We start from the raw sequence: 16,956 nt of genomic DNA on the forward strand, positions 1-16,956 counted from the left end.
TCCTGAGCTGGCCCTTTTCCCCTCTCCCTGACCTCCACCCGCTCTCCAGCCCCCAGTCCCTAACATTTACCCCACAGAGGACAACAAGACTAACTCTCGGGGTAAGAAAGCAGATGCCTTATTTAAAAACTGACCTCCTAGGTATTTTTGACACAAGTAAAACAAATTCAACCTTTTGAGACAGCAGTGCTTCTACGCGGATGAGGGGACAATGAACTGACCAGGCACATAATAAGAACACCTCGTAAACTTGAAGGAGCTATTACGATTGAACCCTTTATTCCAATATTGAGGTAAGGCAAAATTCTGTTGGTATAACAAATTTTATCCAATTTCACTGAAACCTATTCTTTATTTCACAACCATAAATCTTTGTGTAGTCGGCCCTTTCTTCTCTGCTCCCTCCATTCCCAGCCACTCTGCTTGAAATGAGAGCCTTCATTTGATTTGGCCATTTCTCATCACCTGACTGGGCTACTTGGGAGTGTTGGGGAGGTGATTTATTTCTCTGTGGCAACGTCCTCAGTCTCATATCAAAGCAATACTTCTTGGGAAAAGTGAGAAGTTGGTAAGTGGCAGAACTACCTAATTTCTGCTACCTCTGGCCTATGGCTATTTCAGTAAGGCTTGCTCAGACTTTTATTAAATAAAAGCCAGGCTTTAGCTTTCAGACGGCAGAAGTATGCTGTGGTGTAAGACACAAAAGCACATCACCAGCTCACAGCATGAAAATTCTGAGTAAGGAATCAGGGAAGTACAGTTTCCAAGGGAGAGCTAGGAAGCAGGACAAATAGATTATTCTTAATCTCCTTCAGTCATTTTCCAAGAATGAAAAATTTAAAGACAGAAAGAAATAATTTAGTCCTTACTTCAGGAGTGAGAAGGTTGAGTCTATAGAGATTAAATGTCTGGCCAACAGTCATGCCATATCCTGGTCTGAATATTCTGGGTAGCAGGAGGTGGATATTCTCTATTAAAAATCATAGGATTCCACCTGAATGGCTACTGTGATATCAGGTTCAACTTCTGGTTTCCTATTGTTTCTCCTGTTCCCAGACCACATAAGTTAAGTTTCTTGTTGGTTGTTGAAATAGAGTCCTCTACTGTCCATCCCTAGTATGAAAGAGAGTTTTTCATTGAACATGAAGATCCAATAAAATAATGTTTCAATATATGGGGCTGATGTCAAGATGCTGTTGGCAGTCTTCTGCCAGCTGCTTTGGGTTTTCTTAGATTTGCCCTAATATAAAATTGTTTCCCTGGAAAAATGAAGGAAACTTAATACTTCTTAGGTCCCTACATGGTTCGTGACCAGCACATCTTGATTCTCATTGACTCTGAAGATGTTAATTTTGTCTCAGTCTTACAATTTTTGTGAATTCTTGTATATTTCATTGGCTTAAAGTTCCTTTGCTTGTTGGCTGATTAGACACAGACAGCAACCATGCCCCAGATTGCTAACACTGAGGAGGAGGAAACAGTCCTAACAAAATGTGCAGTTATGAACTTGCAGTGTCAGAAACTAGAGCAATGATACAGATGGTTAAAAAGCACATGAAAGGATGCTCAACATCACTAATTATTAGAGAAATGCAAATCAAAACTACAATGAGGTATCACCTCACACTGGTCAGAATGGCCCCCATCAAAAAACCTACAAACAAATGCTGGAGAGGGTGTGGAGAAAAGGGAACCCTGCTACGCTGATGGGGGGAATGTAAACTGGTAGAGCCACTATGGAGAACAGTATAGAGGTTCCTTAATAAACTAAAAATATAGCTACCACATAATCCTGCAATTCCACTCTTGGGCATACATCTGGAGAAAGCTATAAATCTAAAAGATACATGCACCCCAATGTTCATTGTAGCACTATTTACAATAGCCAGGACCTGGAAGCAACCTAAATGTCCATCAACAGATGAATGGATAAAGATGTGGTACATATATACAAGGGAACATTACTCAGCCATGAAAAAGGACAAAATAATGCCATTTGCAGCAACACGGATGAAACTAAAGATTATCATACTAAATGAAGTCAGACAGAGAAAGACAAATATCATATGATATCACTATGGGGAATCTAAAAAAGGCTACAAATGAACTTCTCTACAAAATAGAAGTAGAGTTACAGATATAGAAAATGAGGGACTTCCCTGGCAGTCCAGTGGTTATTAGGACTTCACCTTCAATATAGGGGTTGTGGGTTCATTCCCTGGTTGGGGAGCTAAGATCCCACATGCCTCGTGGCCAAAACACCAAAATATAAAACAGAAGCAATATTGTAACAAATTCAATAAAGACTGTAAAAATGGTCCATCAAAAAAATCTTAAACAGAAAGGGAACTTATGGTTATGGGGTGGTGAACAGTGGGAGAGAGATAAATTGGAAGATCAGGATTGACACACATATACACTACTATATATAAAATAACTAATAAGGGCCTACTGTATAGCACAGGGAACTCTACTCAATACTCTGTAATGGCTTATATGGGAAAAGAATCTAAAAAAGTAGATATATGTATAACAGATTCATTTTGCTGTACAATACAACTTGTAAATCAACTATACCACTAAAAATTATATAAAAAAGAGTGATGACAGGGGTCAGGAGACAGCTGTGGGCCCCCATAGGCTGGACTAGGCATAAGCTAAGGAGGAGGAGCCAACACTAGACTGTAGCACAAACTATAGACTGTTTACCACCCCAAAACAGATGCCTATCCTTACGAGATTTAGAGCAACTAAAACTCTTTACAAAGCTAGTATGAGTGTTAAGATACTAGAAGTACTTTGGAAAATGTTTTAACTTCATAAGCAACTGCCAAACCATACACTCTGTGCAGTTCTACTCCTCGATATCCAAGGTAAGACATCTTCACAAAGAAGTTTAAGGACTGTTTGGCTTAGTTATCTATTGTGCCTTAAAAAAAAAGTCACCCCAAACTGTGGTAGCTTATAACATTAATCATTTCTCATAGTTGTGGTGGAGCAGGTATTTGGAAGTGGCTCAGCTACGTGGCTCTGGTGCAGTCTTTCATGAGGTTTTGGTTAGATGTGGACTAGGGCTAGAGGATCAGCTTCCAAGGAATGAGCCTCATTCACATGGCTCTTGGCTGGAGGGGCCTCAGTCCTTCTCCACAGGGCTGCTTCAGCAACCTTATTGTGGCATAACAGCTAGCTTCTCCAGAGCAAATGATCCAAGGCAGAAGCTGTGCTGTCTTTTATAACCTAGCTCCAGTAACACCATCATGTTCACCATGTTGTACTGTCACACAGCCATTTTGATTCCAAGTAGGAGATTGCACAAGGTTGTTGTATATAGGAAGGAGCTTTTTTACTTATCACCCCAAGCTAGAAACAACTTTACACCTCAAAGTGACCTGGAAGTTGCTCCATGAAGATGAATGGTCTTATCTTATTTAACCAGGCATACTTTCATAGCTCCCCGCTCTGGGGACAGAGGAGATCCACAGAGGTTGGCTAACAGTGTTAGTTACCAGTAGTTCTTTGAGTAGGACATTCACCTTGAGAAGCAGGATAATTCATTCTTCTCCTGTTTTTTCTACTAATCTTAAGAGCTACTAAACTATGAAATTACTTGCTGGTTCTGGGGCAAAACAAAGCCTCTCCCAGTTGATCAATTCATGATCAGATACTTTTTTAGGCATTAGTTTTCCAAGTGTAATGCTTGGAATACAAAGATCAGGATCACCTGAGGAATGGTGATAAATGCAACTTCATAAGCTTCAGCCCAGACCTACTTAATCAAGGTCTGGGGGTGGGTGCAGTAACTGTTTCCATCAGCCCTCCTTTGATCCTGATGCACACGAAAGTTGGAGAACCAATGGTCTAGAACAGCAGTCCCCAACCTTTTTTGGCACCGGGGACCAGTTTCGTGGAAGATAATTTTTCCACGGACGGGGGTGGTGGAGGGGTGGTTCAGACAGTAACGCCAGTGATGGGGAGTGATGGGGAGTGGCAGATGAAGCTTCGCTGGCTTGCCCACTGCTCATCTCCTGCTGTGAGGCCCGGTTCCTAACAGGCTGAGGACCGGTACGGGTCCATGGCCCAGGGGTTGGGGGCCCCTGAGCTAGAAGTTTCGTGACTAGCTCTAGACTAGTTCTACCTAAGTTTGATCGACTTTGTGGAAGAGTTTTGTTCTACACCCTCATAAACTTGTAAAAGATCTGCTAAGCCTGAGATACTAAGTTCTTGTAGATTCTGCTTGAGTTGTCAACCAACTATGAAATTCTACTGAAATGTTCTCTTCAGAAGATAGGAGGGCTGCAGAAGAAAAAATTAACCCAAGCTGGAAAGAGGTGATGCTAACAGTAGATGAGCTAGTGTAAAGAAATTACTTTTTACCTTTCAAATGAGAAGCTGAGCACAGGCTAGCAGTGCAATCTGGTTTTATTAACACATTTGGTCTGAGTAGCTCATCTCCGTTTCCTGATGGCCAGGTAGGACACGAACAAGGCTCCAATGATTAAGGTTCCAGAAAGGCCAGCTACCCACAGAGCTTGGGAGTCTACAGGAGACCCTGTAGGATGGAAAGGTAGATTAATGCATACTGAAAAGCAAGTGATTCTACATCCTAATAAAGACTGCCAGTCTTGAGCTACAGGAAAAAAAGCTATACAATTCCTTTTGAGGTTCACATTGACCAAATCAGTAAGGGAAGCTGGGGTGAGCAAGTAGCTTTGGTTTGACCAATGGTTCAGATACAGAACCTCCTGGAGGTCTCCTTCCACTCACTTGAGTATTTATGGAGCTTTTCTGAAGAGTCCTGAGTGGCTTGGAGTAAAATCATGGGACCCTGGCTAGAAATGCTAGCAGTGCTGTTCTGATAATGGATGTCAGAGCTTCTTCTTCCTGTTGGAGAGATGAGTTAGGGATTTGTTAGTACATGTGGTGTGAGTGGTTAAGGAGTCTAAAATAGTGCCAGGTCCCTTGGTATGGATAGCTCTGCTCCATGGGCCTCAAGAAAAACCTCAATGTGTTCAATACAAAGTCTCAGACTTGCTCATTTGTATTAACACTTTGAGAGAAATGATGACTTTGGACTCTCCCCAAACTGTCATTCTTCTTACGTAGAGATGCTTGAACATTTGTACCTTAGTACTGAGACCCTATGATATAAAGGTACCTGGTAAGACACTAATAGAAGAGCTCTGTTTGAATCCTATTTCTACTGCCAGTTGTAGATCTTTGAACTTTCAAAGTTTTAGTTTTTATAGACATATATGTATACAAGTGTATGCATCATTGCAGTTGGATGTTGAATATTTAATCTATTAGATGATAGTTATGAAAAATACTATGAGGTGTTTTTTTGCCATAAGGGACTTAAAGCTTCAGGGGTCATGAATCCCAATTAATTCAGGAGCCAGGTAAGATTTGTGGGATCAGGTGGAGTATACAACTGTATGAGCCTTGGGCCTGATCATTAGAGCACATAACTAAGTCTGCAATCCTATTCCACCTGTAAGCCTTCAGGCCTTGTTGCCAGACCTGCCTTCAAGCAAGTATAGAGGTCTACATTTATATCTGGATAGACCAGAAATGTTTTATTAGATTATAGGCTGTGAACCCATTTGCCTCCTGGCTAAGTCAAAATTTATATGGAGAAAAGCTAAAGCTGAGAGTTTTCAGGATTTATAGCTTATATTTAGAAGGCCTGGAATTCTAGGAAACTAGTTGTATTTCTGTTCTACTGCATCGTGAAAGTACTTAAGGAAGCCTCGTTAATAAGATGAATCTTCGGTTTGACTCATTTGCCACAGGCTAAAGAAGGTTTGCTCTGGGACGCCAAATACACTGAAATCTGTCCTCTGGTGTAGACAGCTTGGAAACTTACGTCTGGCAGGACAGGTTGTCACGCAGGATGGTGTCCCAGCAGGCTGGCAGACCGATGCACTGCAGTGCAGATACACCTGGGAACCAACAGAATTGGGATCATGGTATAACATCATAAGTCTTCAAACCTGCTTTATCTCTCCCAGGAAGAAATCAAGAAGTTTCAGAAAATCCTGAAAAACCAAGCTGACATCACAGAATCACTAAAATACTCGATTCTAGCTGACATGTCACACATGCCATTGCCATCCCTTGATTGCTCCAAAGCAGTACCAACAACCAATGTTTAAGGGCCACTTCGGCTGAAGAGTGGTACAGTGTGAAAACACTTGAGCTGGGGGGTTTAGAGCCCTGAGGAAGAACACAGAAGGTGGCATCATACCGGTCCCTTGAGTGCCTGCTTTGTCACTGAGTCCACGAAACTGAAGGTGGAAATGCTGAAGCGCTGGTAGTGAGAAGGAAATGGCAGGTCCAAGGCTCTCTGGACAGGGATCAGTTTGGTCTGATAGTTGTCTCCAGTGTAGGGGCATCTAAGCAAGGATATCCAGCAGTCAAGATGGGCTTCGTGGAGGGTGTTTAACACAGGTGCAGGAAAAAGCCACTTACCCATTTACCAGCATGGGCCACTGGGGCCAGAGCAGGGCGTTTGTGCTGGGTGTGGCCCAACACTGGTGTAGGCGCAGCTCTAGACTGGGGTCTGTTCTGTGTTGGATGGAGACTTCCACGTAGATGGGATCCCGAAGCAACTTCACCACTGGGTAGTCACTAGCAGTGTAGTAGGAGTTATAGTGTTTGTCTGCAAGAGGCCAAAACAAGTTGAAGCAGTAAAGAGCTTGGAACCTCTAGGTGGCTTGAGATAGACCATCACCCACATAAACACCTCTGGCAAGTATCTTGTTACCAAGGTAGGCCTTGACGCCCAGAGAAGGGACAAGACTTGGACTAGAGGCCAGATACTCCACAAAAGAGGGTCTTCTTACCTTTGGCAATCTGAAGTTCCAGAGTGAGGTGTCCAGGCTGGGTCTCAGGAAGGGGTGGCGGGACAGTAAAAACCTGGACATTAACTGGAAGAGCATTGCCGCTTGCAGAGTAGCTACAACTGATTCGAAGCCTGCAGAAAAATAAGATTTTAGCTACTATCTTGGGTGGGTGGACCATGTCACCTCTTTAAGGTTTGAGGAACCATTAAGTGCCAGGTGTTGGAACAAGTTTATAAACGTGTTGTGTGATTCTGGCCTTGTGAGACCTATCACTGGGGAGACTGATATGTAAACAAGATCAGTGTTTGAGAGTTTGATATAAAAACCATACAAGAAATAGATATGGTCAACAGATGAATGGATAAAGATGTGGTAGATACAATGGAACACTACTCAGCCATAAAAAAGAATGAAATGATGCCATTTGCAGCAACATGGATGGACCCACAGATGGTCAAACTAAGTGAAATCAGACACAAAGACAAATATCATATGATATCACTTACATGTGGAATCTAAAATAGGACACAAATGAACTTATCTATGAACCAGAAACAGACTCACAGACAGAACAGACTTGTGGTTGCCAAGGGGGAGAGGGCATGGGGGAGGGATGGATTGGGAGTTTGGGATTAGCAGATGCAAACTATTACATAGAGACTGGATAAATAAGGTCCTACTGTACAGCACAGGGAACTATATTCAATATCCTGTAACAAACCATAATGGAAAATATGAAAAATATATATAACCGAATCACTTTGCTGTACAGCAGAAATTAAAACATTCTAAATTCACTATACTTCAATTAAGAAATAAATATGGTGCTATGAGAAAAACATACCTTCTGAGGAGGGGGTAATCAGGGAAGATGTTGCAGGGGATTTGATAAAAATAACAGTGATAGACGAGAGAAAAGTATGGAGGCAAGAAGTTTCAGGGTCACTGAATACTCTAGATGCACAATCTTGGGTTAGGGAATAGTGAGGGAAGGATCGAGAAAGATTAGGCTGGAGAAGTAGTAGCAGTTTCATGCAGGGCCCTGCAAGTTATGCTCATGATGTTAAGCTTAAGCTCTAGGAAGACAAAGAGAAAGCGTTAAGTATGCTAGCTAAGGTTTTAAAGGGATTCATTTTGCTACAGCTTAACCAGTGGAGGTAGAAGGAAGAGACCAGAGTGAGAAACAAAAGACCCAGGTGAAATGAATTAGAAGTCAGGTAAGTTTGAGGCTTAGATCAAGTTGGTGGCAGTAATGCAGGGCTACTGGATCAAATAATGGTCAGTGAGATTGGACAACCAAGGCAGTTGAGATTCTCCTGTCATGAGGAGATGGTCATTTCTGGATTCATGTTTACTCTAAAACTCCTGCTTTATGCGAAAAGGGAAGTCAGGCATTCTGGTCAAGCAAGGTCAGGTTAACTAAGACCCTTACCTGAAGATACTGTCTCGGGTGATAGAACCACGGCTCCAAGTTCTCACATCCCGAGTTGCAACAAGCTCGTTTTCATATACTGCCTGGTTTCCAGTGATCTACAAGGGCAGGTAAAGAAGTCTTGTCACTCCTGCAAGCCAGATGCTGCTTCACTCATAATGTGCTTTGGTTCAGTGCTCAGCAAGGCTGCCCTATGATAGGTTGCATTTTTCACAACATGAGTGGAGGCAAGAGCAGGTGGCATTGACTAGCTAGCAAGTTATCACTTCACCTTACTTTCAGGACAAAGGGACAGGAAGAGGCTTATGAGTAATCAGATGAGGCAGCCAGAAATACTACTGATCTCAGCTGACCTCCCTGCTCGTTTCCCAGGGCAAGGCAGTGGGAAGAACCTGCTATGTGTCCTCCTACAGTGTGATAAGGGGTGCTAGCCCCTTGCTGGAGTGCAGGTGGGATGACTTAGCCGAGTGCCCTGGGGAGGTTTCAGCTTCCTCAGTGATGAAGCCCTCTCTGTCCTAGAGACCATCCTACACACCAAGCAGTAGCCACGGCTAAGCTATTCCAGTTCTCCCCCCATCACTAGGGCATTCCTACCCAACTTCAAGTCAGGAACAGAGCCCAAGGTCAGCTCTTCTCACCCAATTTGTAGTACCACAGGCAGTAAACGGAAACCGGAACAGGACAAAGGTGTGTGTTGCCATGACAGGTGTACATTCACTGTCATTCCTGAAGGCCAAGTGCACAGAATTCAGCAGCAGTGGGGGCGAGGTCACATTCTGAGACACAGCGATGGAGAAGTGGCCATCCTGGGTACAGCGTGCGGTCACTGAAACACCAGAGCAACTGTGCTGAAGGCAGGTCATCTTGCTTGTTACTGAGCCAGCCAGACAAGAGTCTAATTATTTAGTTTAGTTCTTTTAAATTCCCCCCCTCCTCTCCCCACCCCCCTCCTAGAAAAGCTGCATTCCCAGCTAGTGACCTTGATGCAGGTTCAGCCATCCAGAGCTTCATCAAGGCTCTGAATGGCCACTTGGGTTTGAATCTTGCCTCCACCACTTACTGTGTGGCCTCAAGCAGAGTATTTAACCTCCTTGCATCAACTTTATCTGTAGAATGGGGATAGTCATACCTGCTTTGTTTTACTAAATCAGCTAGAATTCAGAGCATAGAATTGAGTGTGGCATCTAGGTGTTTAATGAGGGTCTTTTTTTTTTAATGGGAAAAACTTGGAGCATGGTTTGGGACAAATAATCATCTTTTGAAATAAAGCTCTCTAGACAATCAGCCACAAGTGGCTATTTCTTGGGAATTGGTTAAGTTTCTGTCAATTAGCATCTTGCACACAGACTTAGCTTCTTGAGTTCATTGAGAGTTACTTGCTTTACATTGGATTCTAGGAGAATAGACAATGGAAGGCTGTAGAAAGCTCTGTCACTTACGGTCAAGTGTTCTAGGAGGTGTTGCTTATACATTAACCTCTAGTCATCTTTACTATTTGCCTTCTGGATGGGGGTGGGGGAGAAAACCCTCCTCTGGGTTTAGTTAGTGGTAATTGCAAGCACTTTTCTTCAGTTGATTTCAAAGACACAGTGACTCACCTGTGTTTCCGTAGTAACAGGAATTGGCCTCTTCAGAATCGTAGCAGCAGCCTAGCTGCTTGCAGTCTCTTTGAGTGATGGGTGAAGGAGCACATGGCAGTCTGTCCCACACTGGGATAGAGTCGCAAAGGCCAGCATTTGGGATGTCTAGGGCTAGATTTTGCAGAGAAGAGCAACACTAAGTAACAAAGTTTGGTCTTTAAGAAGAGACCATTTCATTACAAAGCATTAACATTCAATTCCCATAGATATCTATGTGATTGAAAGAGATATGTACATAACAGATATCTGAGTTAGAAAGTTAACTATTAGATCACCTTATAGGAGTCCCCTGAAAGGAGTCTTCTTTGGAAGAAGAAATACCAATAAGATTGGAAGAAGCAGTGAGACTCAACTTTTTTATTCAAGTAAAGAATTCTTATGGTTCTGATGAACCTAGGGGCAGGACAGGAATAAAGACTCAGACATAGGGAATGGGCTATGAGGACACGGGGAGGGGGAAGGGTAAGCTGGGATGAAGTGAGAGGGTAGCGCTGACATATATACACTACCAAACGTAAAATAGATAGCTAGTGGGAAGCAGCCGCATAGCACAGGGAGATCAGCTTGGGTGCTTTGTGACCACCGAGAGGGGTGGGATAGGGAGGGTGGGAGGGAGATGCAAGAGGGAGGAGATATGGGGATATATGTATACATATAGCTGATTCACTTTGTTATACAGCAGAAACTAACACATCATTGTAAAGCAATTATATTCCAATAAAGACGTTAAAAATAAAGAATTCTTAATTCTGTTTTTTGGTTTGTTTTTTTTTTTGTGGTACGCGGGCCTCTCACTGTTGTGGCCTCTCCCGTTGTGGAGCACAGGCTCCGGACGCGCAGGCTCAGCGGCCATGGCTCACGGGCCCAGCCGCTCTGCAGCATGTGGGATCTTCCCGGACCGGGGCACAAACCCGTGTCCCCTGCATCGGCAGGCGGACTCTCAACCACTGCGCCACCAGGGAAGCCCCTTAATTCTGTTCTTTAAAAGGCACTTCTCAATTTTAGTGTACTCTATAAATTACCATCATTTTGAAATGCAGTTCTGATTCAGTAGGTGGGGAGTGGGGCCTATGATCCTGTATTTTATCAGTATTACCACAGTGGCTATAGCCTAACAAGGCAGGTGTGAAGAATTACAAGTTCGACTCTTACGACTGAGGTAGGGCTCTCAGGTGGCAAGGCAAGATTTGCTGGAGTTGAGTTGGTGTCATACTTCCTATTAATTACCCAGTTAGGTAATTGAGTAGCGCCCCTAGCTGAAGGGGCTGAGCCCTATTCTCAGCGCAGTCTGCTTCTTGAAGGCATTTGCCGAGTCTCCTTGATAACTCCAGCTTCCTTCCCTACCCTTCAAGGCGGGGGTAGCTTTGGTCCTGGGATAACTCTTGGTTCAATCCCAGCTCTGCCACCTATCAGTGAGGGGCACTTGGTAAGCTCCCTGCAGGGGGCCAGCAATAGGGCTCACAGCGCTGGGCTGGGATTATAGGTGACACGTGCAGCACCACCCACAGTGCCTGGGCCCCAAGTCATGGCTCAGGTGGTGGTTATCCTAAGGTCTCCTGTGGAGGGGAGAGTTAGAAGACAGTCCTCCATGGGTGCCTGGGGTCACTGCACACAGCAGGTAGAAGATGCCTGAGGGCATCTTCCAGGCAGCTCCATACCACCCAGAACCTGGAAGTTTCCAGCCCTTACCTGGGAGATCCATAGGACACCTGAACAGCTTTGTCTCTGTAACCGTCCTGCGTCCACCTGCATCTGCTCCTTCAACTCCAACCGGCATGATGTAGTGGGAGTCCTGGAGAGATAGGCCCCGGGAGTCAGCCTGGATGGTGGCACAGATGTCTCAGCGTTCCTGAGGACTGGGTCGTACTCACCCACTCAGTGACATAGCAGCCGCTGTAGGACACGTCCACCACCAGGGAGCTGCCAGGGCCCTCGCTGACCCAGGTGCCACACTCAGAGTCATTCTGCAGCCTGTGCGGCAGCCCACGATTATCTGGGGGTGGGGAAGGGGGGAAAGCACAGATGGTCGGTCACCACCGTCACCAGTGCTGGGAAAGGACTGCCAGCTTTGCCTTAAACCCCAGGGACAGCTGCCAAGAAAAGAGGAACAAAAGGGGAATCAGATTCAGAAGCAAAGCTACATTTTAAAAGATTTGTTCTATAGAGAGAAGCGGCAGAGTTTAGCAAAGGGGGGAAGCATTAGGACAGGAAGCAGAGGGCAGTTCTAGGCAGTAGAGGAGACACGCCATTGCCTGGCTCAGCCTTCAAACCTACCCCAAGCTACTAGTGCAGGAGGGGTTGCTGTCTCCTGGCTGAGAAGGTTTATGGTGAACTGAAAGCTCCTTAGCCCACAGAGGAGTCCACCGGGATAATCTGGTGCCTTGGGCTCATGCTGGCCACTCAGAGCAACAGACAGTGGAAACCAGAGCCAGAGGGATTGCAGCAGCCACATAGCAGCGTCGCCGGGAGCCTGACTGACCGTACTTCCTGTCCTGCACTTCCTCTCCCAAGAGCCCGCGCTCCCCATGCCCTTTATATACAGAGGGAAAGCTGGTTTCAGGTGCACATCTATGTAGTATGCAGGTGCGACTCCTTTGGAAAGGGTGATTCCTCCAGCTTCATTCACTTTAGGCCACAGTCTGCAGCTGCAGTGCTTTAAACATCGAAATCAGGTGGTCTTCAGAGCCCAGGAACAATGTGGTACCTTTTAGCTGAGAGAGGCTTTCTCCCAGTTGCTCAGTGTAGCACTTAACGTACTAGCTTATTGACCTTCCTTTAGAAGCTTGCATATTTGGGTGTAAATCCTAGCTCTGCCACTTATGAGCTGTATGAACTGGGTAAATTACTACCTCTCAGAATCTCAGTATTCTCATCTGTAAATTGGGAATATCTCCTGGCAGCTGTGTTCTTTTGATTGTATTTAGCCTAATATTTATGATAGGAACAATTTTCCCAAGTTGACTAAGAATCTTTGTCAGAGCACTGAGAACGTGTAACCAGATATCTATAATTCTCTTCAACTAATAAAAGCGAACAAATAAGCATCTGTCTTCCCCGGGGAAATTGCACAACTCATTTAACCATGGTGGTGACAAACAGCACTGAGGAAATGCTGGACTCTGTCCTCAGGGATGGGATGTGGCTTTCCAACACCTCTGTCTGGTTTGGGTTTGGCCACTAGCCCATCATATCCCATTTACTTGCTCACAGGACTTACCACATTGGATTTTAATGGCCTCTTATTTACTCAGTGTCCCTACTAGAAGCACTTGAGGGCAGGGACCGATGTGTTTTCATTGCATCCTGAAAGCCTTAGACAGTGTGTACTCAGTGTTTACTGGGGAAAGAATGAATCAATGAATGTGCTTTCATTAGTGGCCATGTCCTAAGGCTAACCCCCTTGAAAATGTGGTTTCCCAACCTCACTGGTACAGATTCATTTCCTTTGTGATGAGCTCAAACTCATAATATTTAGGTGTTTTGTCTTCAAGTCATTATACATGTGAATAAGTATAAGAGAAATATAACAAACTAGTGATAAAAACAAAAAGAAACAGACTCACAGATATAGAGAACAAACGAGTGGCTACCAGTGGGGAGGGGGAAGGAGGGAGGGGCAAGATAGGGGTAGGGGGAAAAAAGTTATTATGAGATTATATGAAATCATCTGTGTGAAACTTTTGAAAACTGTAAAGCACTATAGAATTTCAAGAATCTTTCATTCAATAAAAAAAAAAAAAAGGATGAGGTTTGGACTTGCGTGTGACGTCTCAGGAGCTGAACGGCCAGTCTCCCCACTGGACTTATGAATGTTGCTCCCTAAAGTAGTGAAAAATCAAGGAAAGTTTACCTATTTTGCTAAAACTTGGAGGCAGTATAGAATACGGTTATATGGATTTTGGCAATGGGTGAATCTGGGTATAAATTCTGAGTCACTACTTACTAGCTCAGTGACCCTCTGTCAATGAGTTACAATTTTTACATCTGTAAAATGGGGATAATAACACCTACCTCACAGGGGAGGTATTATTATAACGGACAGGTTTTTGTTCGATTAAATTATGTATGGATAGTGCTTATTACAAACCTTGCTGCATAATCGTGACTTGTTAAATTGTCACTAACATTAACAAGACAAGTCTATGTGCTTGGGAAATAAAGGTGAGATGGGAGGTGAAAAGAAAGCAAGTGCCAAGCAATGGACTCCTTTGCTCGGTGGTGAGTCTGAAGAGCAGCCTGTACTTCTGGGGTTGCGTTCCCTTGTGAGGGTATGTGTTTATACAGCTGAGAAACAAACATAAAAGTCTGAACTATGTTGTGATATCTGGAAGTCCACCCAGGCGCACATCAGTCACGCTGATGTAGAGGGTCAAGGGTGAATCCCAAGATACACCAGCAGGGCTGAGATGAGGTGAGTTCACACTCACTTCTGCACTAAATCCTCTGAGGACATCTTTATTTAACGACACAACTCAGTTTCAGGCGAGAAAATGCACTGATGGTGTGTGGTCCACCTCAAGGAGCCCTGATTATCTCAAAAGTAACTCTCTGCCCTTTGAATCTGGAAGGGCAAACGCTGCTCTTAGTATTCTCTTATATTAAAATCATCTGCTCATTTAAAAACAATTCTAGTGGGGGACTTCCCTGGTGGTCCAGTGGTTAAGAATCGGTCTTACAATGCAGGGGAAGCCGGTTCGATTCCTTGTCGGGAGACTAAGATGCCACATGCCACAGGACAACTAAGCCCGTGTGCCACAACTACTGAGCCCTCGTGCCACAACTACAGAGCTCACGTGCTCTGGAGCGTGCATGAAACAACTAGAGAGAAGCCCATGCACCACAACGAAGAGCCTGTGTGCCACAATGAAAGATCCCAGGTGCCGCAACTAAGATCCGACACAGCCAAAAATAAATAAATATTAAAGAAAAAATAAAAAAGTAAAAAATAATAATTTTAGTGGAATTACAGGTAGAATACAAATCACATAAATTGTAGAGACTTATCAAAAGCCCTGTCATCACTGCAGTGTTCATTTGACTCACGTTTTATAGGCATATTTAAGGATCCACTTTGTGTCACCTACCAAAGGACTGTATTATACCCCTGGCTCCAGGGTCCCCAGCTTGCAGACAGCAGATCGTGGGACTTCTCAGCCTCCATAAACATGTGAGCAAATTCCTCATAATAAATATTTATCTATACATATCTATCCCCTACTTGCTCTGTTTCTCTGGAGAACCCTGACTCACACACTGCTCATTCCTTATTCACTGGACTGGCCCCCAAGGGTCCCCGAGACATGGGAGGGCCTGTGCTACTGGGGAAAGGCAAAGTCTGATTTCTGAAAACCTTGCTCACTCTGGGCATACCTTCTTTGAGTTACATTTGAGTGTTTTGATTTAAACTAAAGAACAAGGGTATAGCTATGCCAGGTTTACTAATGCTCCCTTTACTGGAAATGGGCACACATGGTGATTTCTTTAGAGACTGGCTGCGTTCTGATAGATACCAAGGTTGTTACTGCTTTCTGGCCATTGGACACATGTTCCTTGAGACCTGGTATGGACAGCAGTTCCCTTGCTGTGACTGGAGTATGCCCTCCTGACTGGAAGGTGGGGTATCACATAAACAAAGCCCCAGGAAACTTTCATCGGTGTGAAAAAGCAATAATCAAAATTACCCCTCAAATATGGAGGACCCATTAGACCACTGTGTGTGCTAATCAGTAATTAGGGGGCACCCAGCTGTTCTCGGCAAGTGGTGGAAACAGGACACTTCTCTTCTGAAGGAAGACGTCGGACAATGTACTGCAAGTACTTACACGGTTTTCCTTCTCAGTGAGCAAGAACAAAGTGCGAGCCTGAGTCAGATGTGAGGTGATGAGTCCCAGCCCCAGGTCTTCTTTCGACTTCCTCCTTCCCTCCTGGGCCAGGCAACCCTCTGCCCTGGCTGCCCAGCCCCGACTTGCTCTCATTTTGTCTTGCCTCTCCTGCTCCACCCCTTCCTGTCACCATGACCACCGCCAGTAGGGGAAATTATCCTTCCTTCTTCCTCAGGCAGGAGGCGCCCCAGCTGAATAGGCTTTTGGACTTTGAGAGGAATGGCAATGTACTGGTTACCTCTCTCTTGAAGTAGAAGAAGAGTAGTTAAGTAAGTAGTTAGGTGATTAAGAAAGAGGTAGTAAACTGCTAAAGAAAGAAAAAGAACTAAAATTAAGGACTTTGGGGTGGGGATTTACAGGTACAGTTGGTGTGAGATTTCTGGCCTGTACAGTGCCTACTGAAATGCATGCCCCCGCCTTGAATTAGGCTCAAAGGGCCACCAGTATTGGATAGGAGTCCACACTAATTGCCCCATTTTAACTTAATTACCTACATAAACATCCCATTTCCAAATAAGGTCACATTCTTGGGTGATAGCAGATAGGTTAGGGGGTTCCCAGAGAAAGACAACCAGGAACGGCTTTCTTGAAATGAGAAGCCATTTTGTGTTCTAAGCCTGCCCACAGTGCCTGCCCTTGAACAGGTCTCAGTAATCAATGATCTTAAGGAACAAAGGAATGCAGCAACAGAGAAAAGGCAGTCAAACCAGAGTGCAATGATTAAAGCAGAGGCCTAGTTCCTCCTCAAGATATACATAATAATCTGACACTTGTCTTTGAGTTCTGCAGGAACTAAGGCCCCCAACCAGGTGGAGGACGGAATGGTGATGTCGACCCTCCTGACTTCAATCAACTGAAGTTTGGACTGTCAACCTCTGCCTCAATTTTATGCTGAGTTCTCCTCTGCTCAATCCCCTTCATGAATATGCATGCGCCCTTAGCTTAAAACTTCCCCAATTTGGCTGTTCAGTGAGACACTGCTTTGGGAAAGATGCCTGGTGCTCTCTTCCTTGCTGCAAGTAATAATAAATCCTTCCTTCTCCCAATCTCTGGCTTGGCTATGTCTTTTGGTTCAACACCCACCAAGAGGCGAACAAGTCACATTCACTGGGCTAGGACTTCAATGTATCTTTAGGCACAATTCAACTCAAAACACC

The 16,956-nt window shown here is 44.4% G+C and overlaps 1 protein-coding gene across 1 annotated transcript; it reads right to left on the minus strand.

Moving 5' to 3' along the window:
* Positions 1–4,445: 4,445 nt before the first annotated feature.
* On the minus strand, positions 4,446–12,444 carry ZP4 (zona pellucida glycoprotein 4; the record flags this gene model as incomplete). Its single annotated transcript, XM_081252763.1, has 12 exons — positions 4,446–4,549; positions 4,765–4,881; positions 5,867–5,942; positions 6,248–6,395; positions 6,472–6,661; positions 6,846–6,976; positions 8,278–8,375; positions 8,916–9,103; positions 9,876–10,022; positions 11,607–11,709; positions 11,789–11,910; positions 12,192–12,444. The coding sequence occupies 12 exons, from the start codon at positions 12,442–12,444 to the stop codon at positions 4,446–4,448; spliced, it is 1,677 nt and encodes a 558-aa protein (XP_081108889.1).
* Positions 12,445–16,956: the final 4,512 nt, after the last annotated feature.

The sequence above is a fragment of the Mesoplodon bidens genome, assembly GCF_964165515.1.
Source record: "Mesoplodon bidens genome assembly, chromosome: 1".
Classification (NCBI taxonomy): Eukaryota; Metazoa; Chordata; class Mammalia; order Artiodactyla; family Ziphiidae; genus Mesoplodon; species Mesoplodon bidens.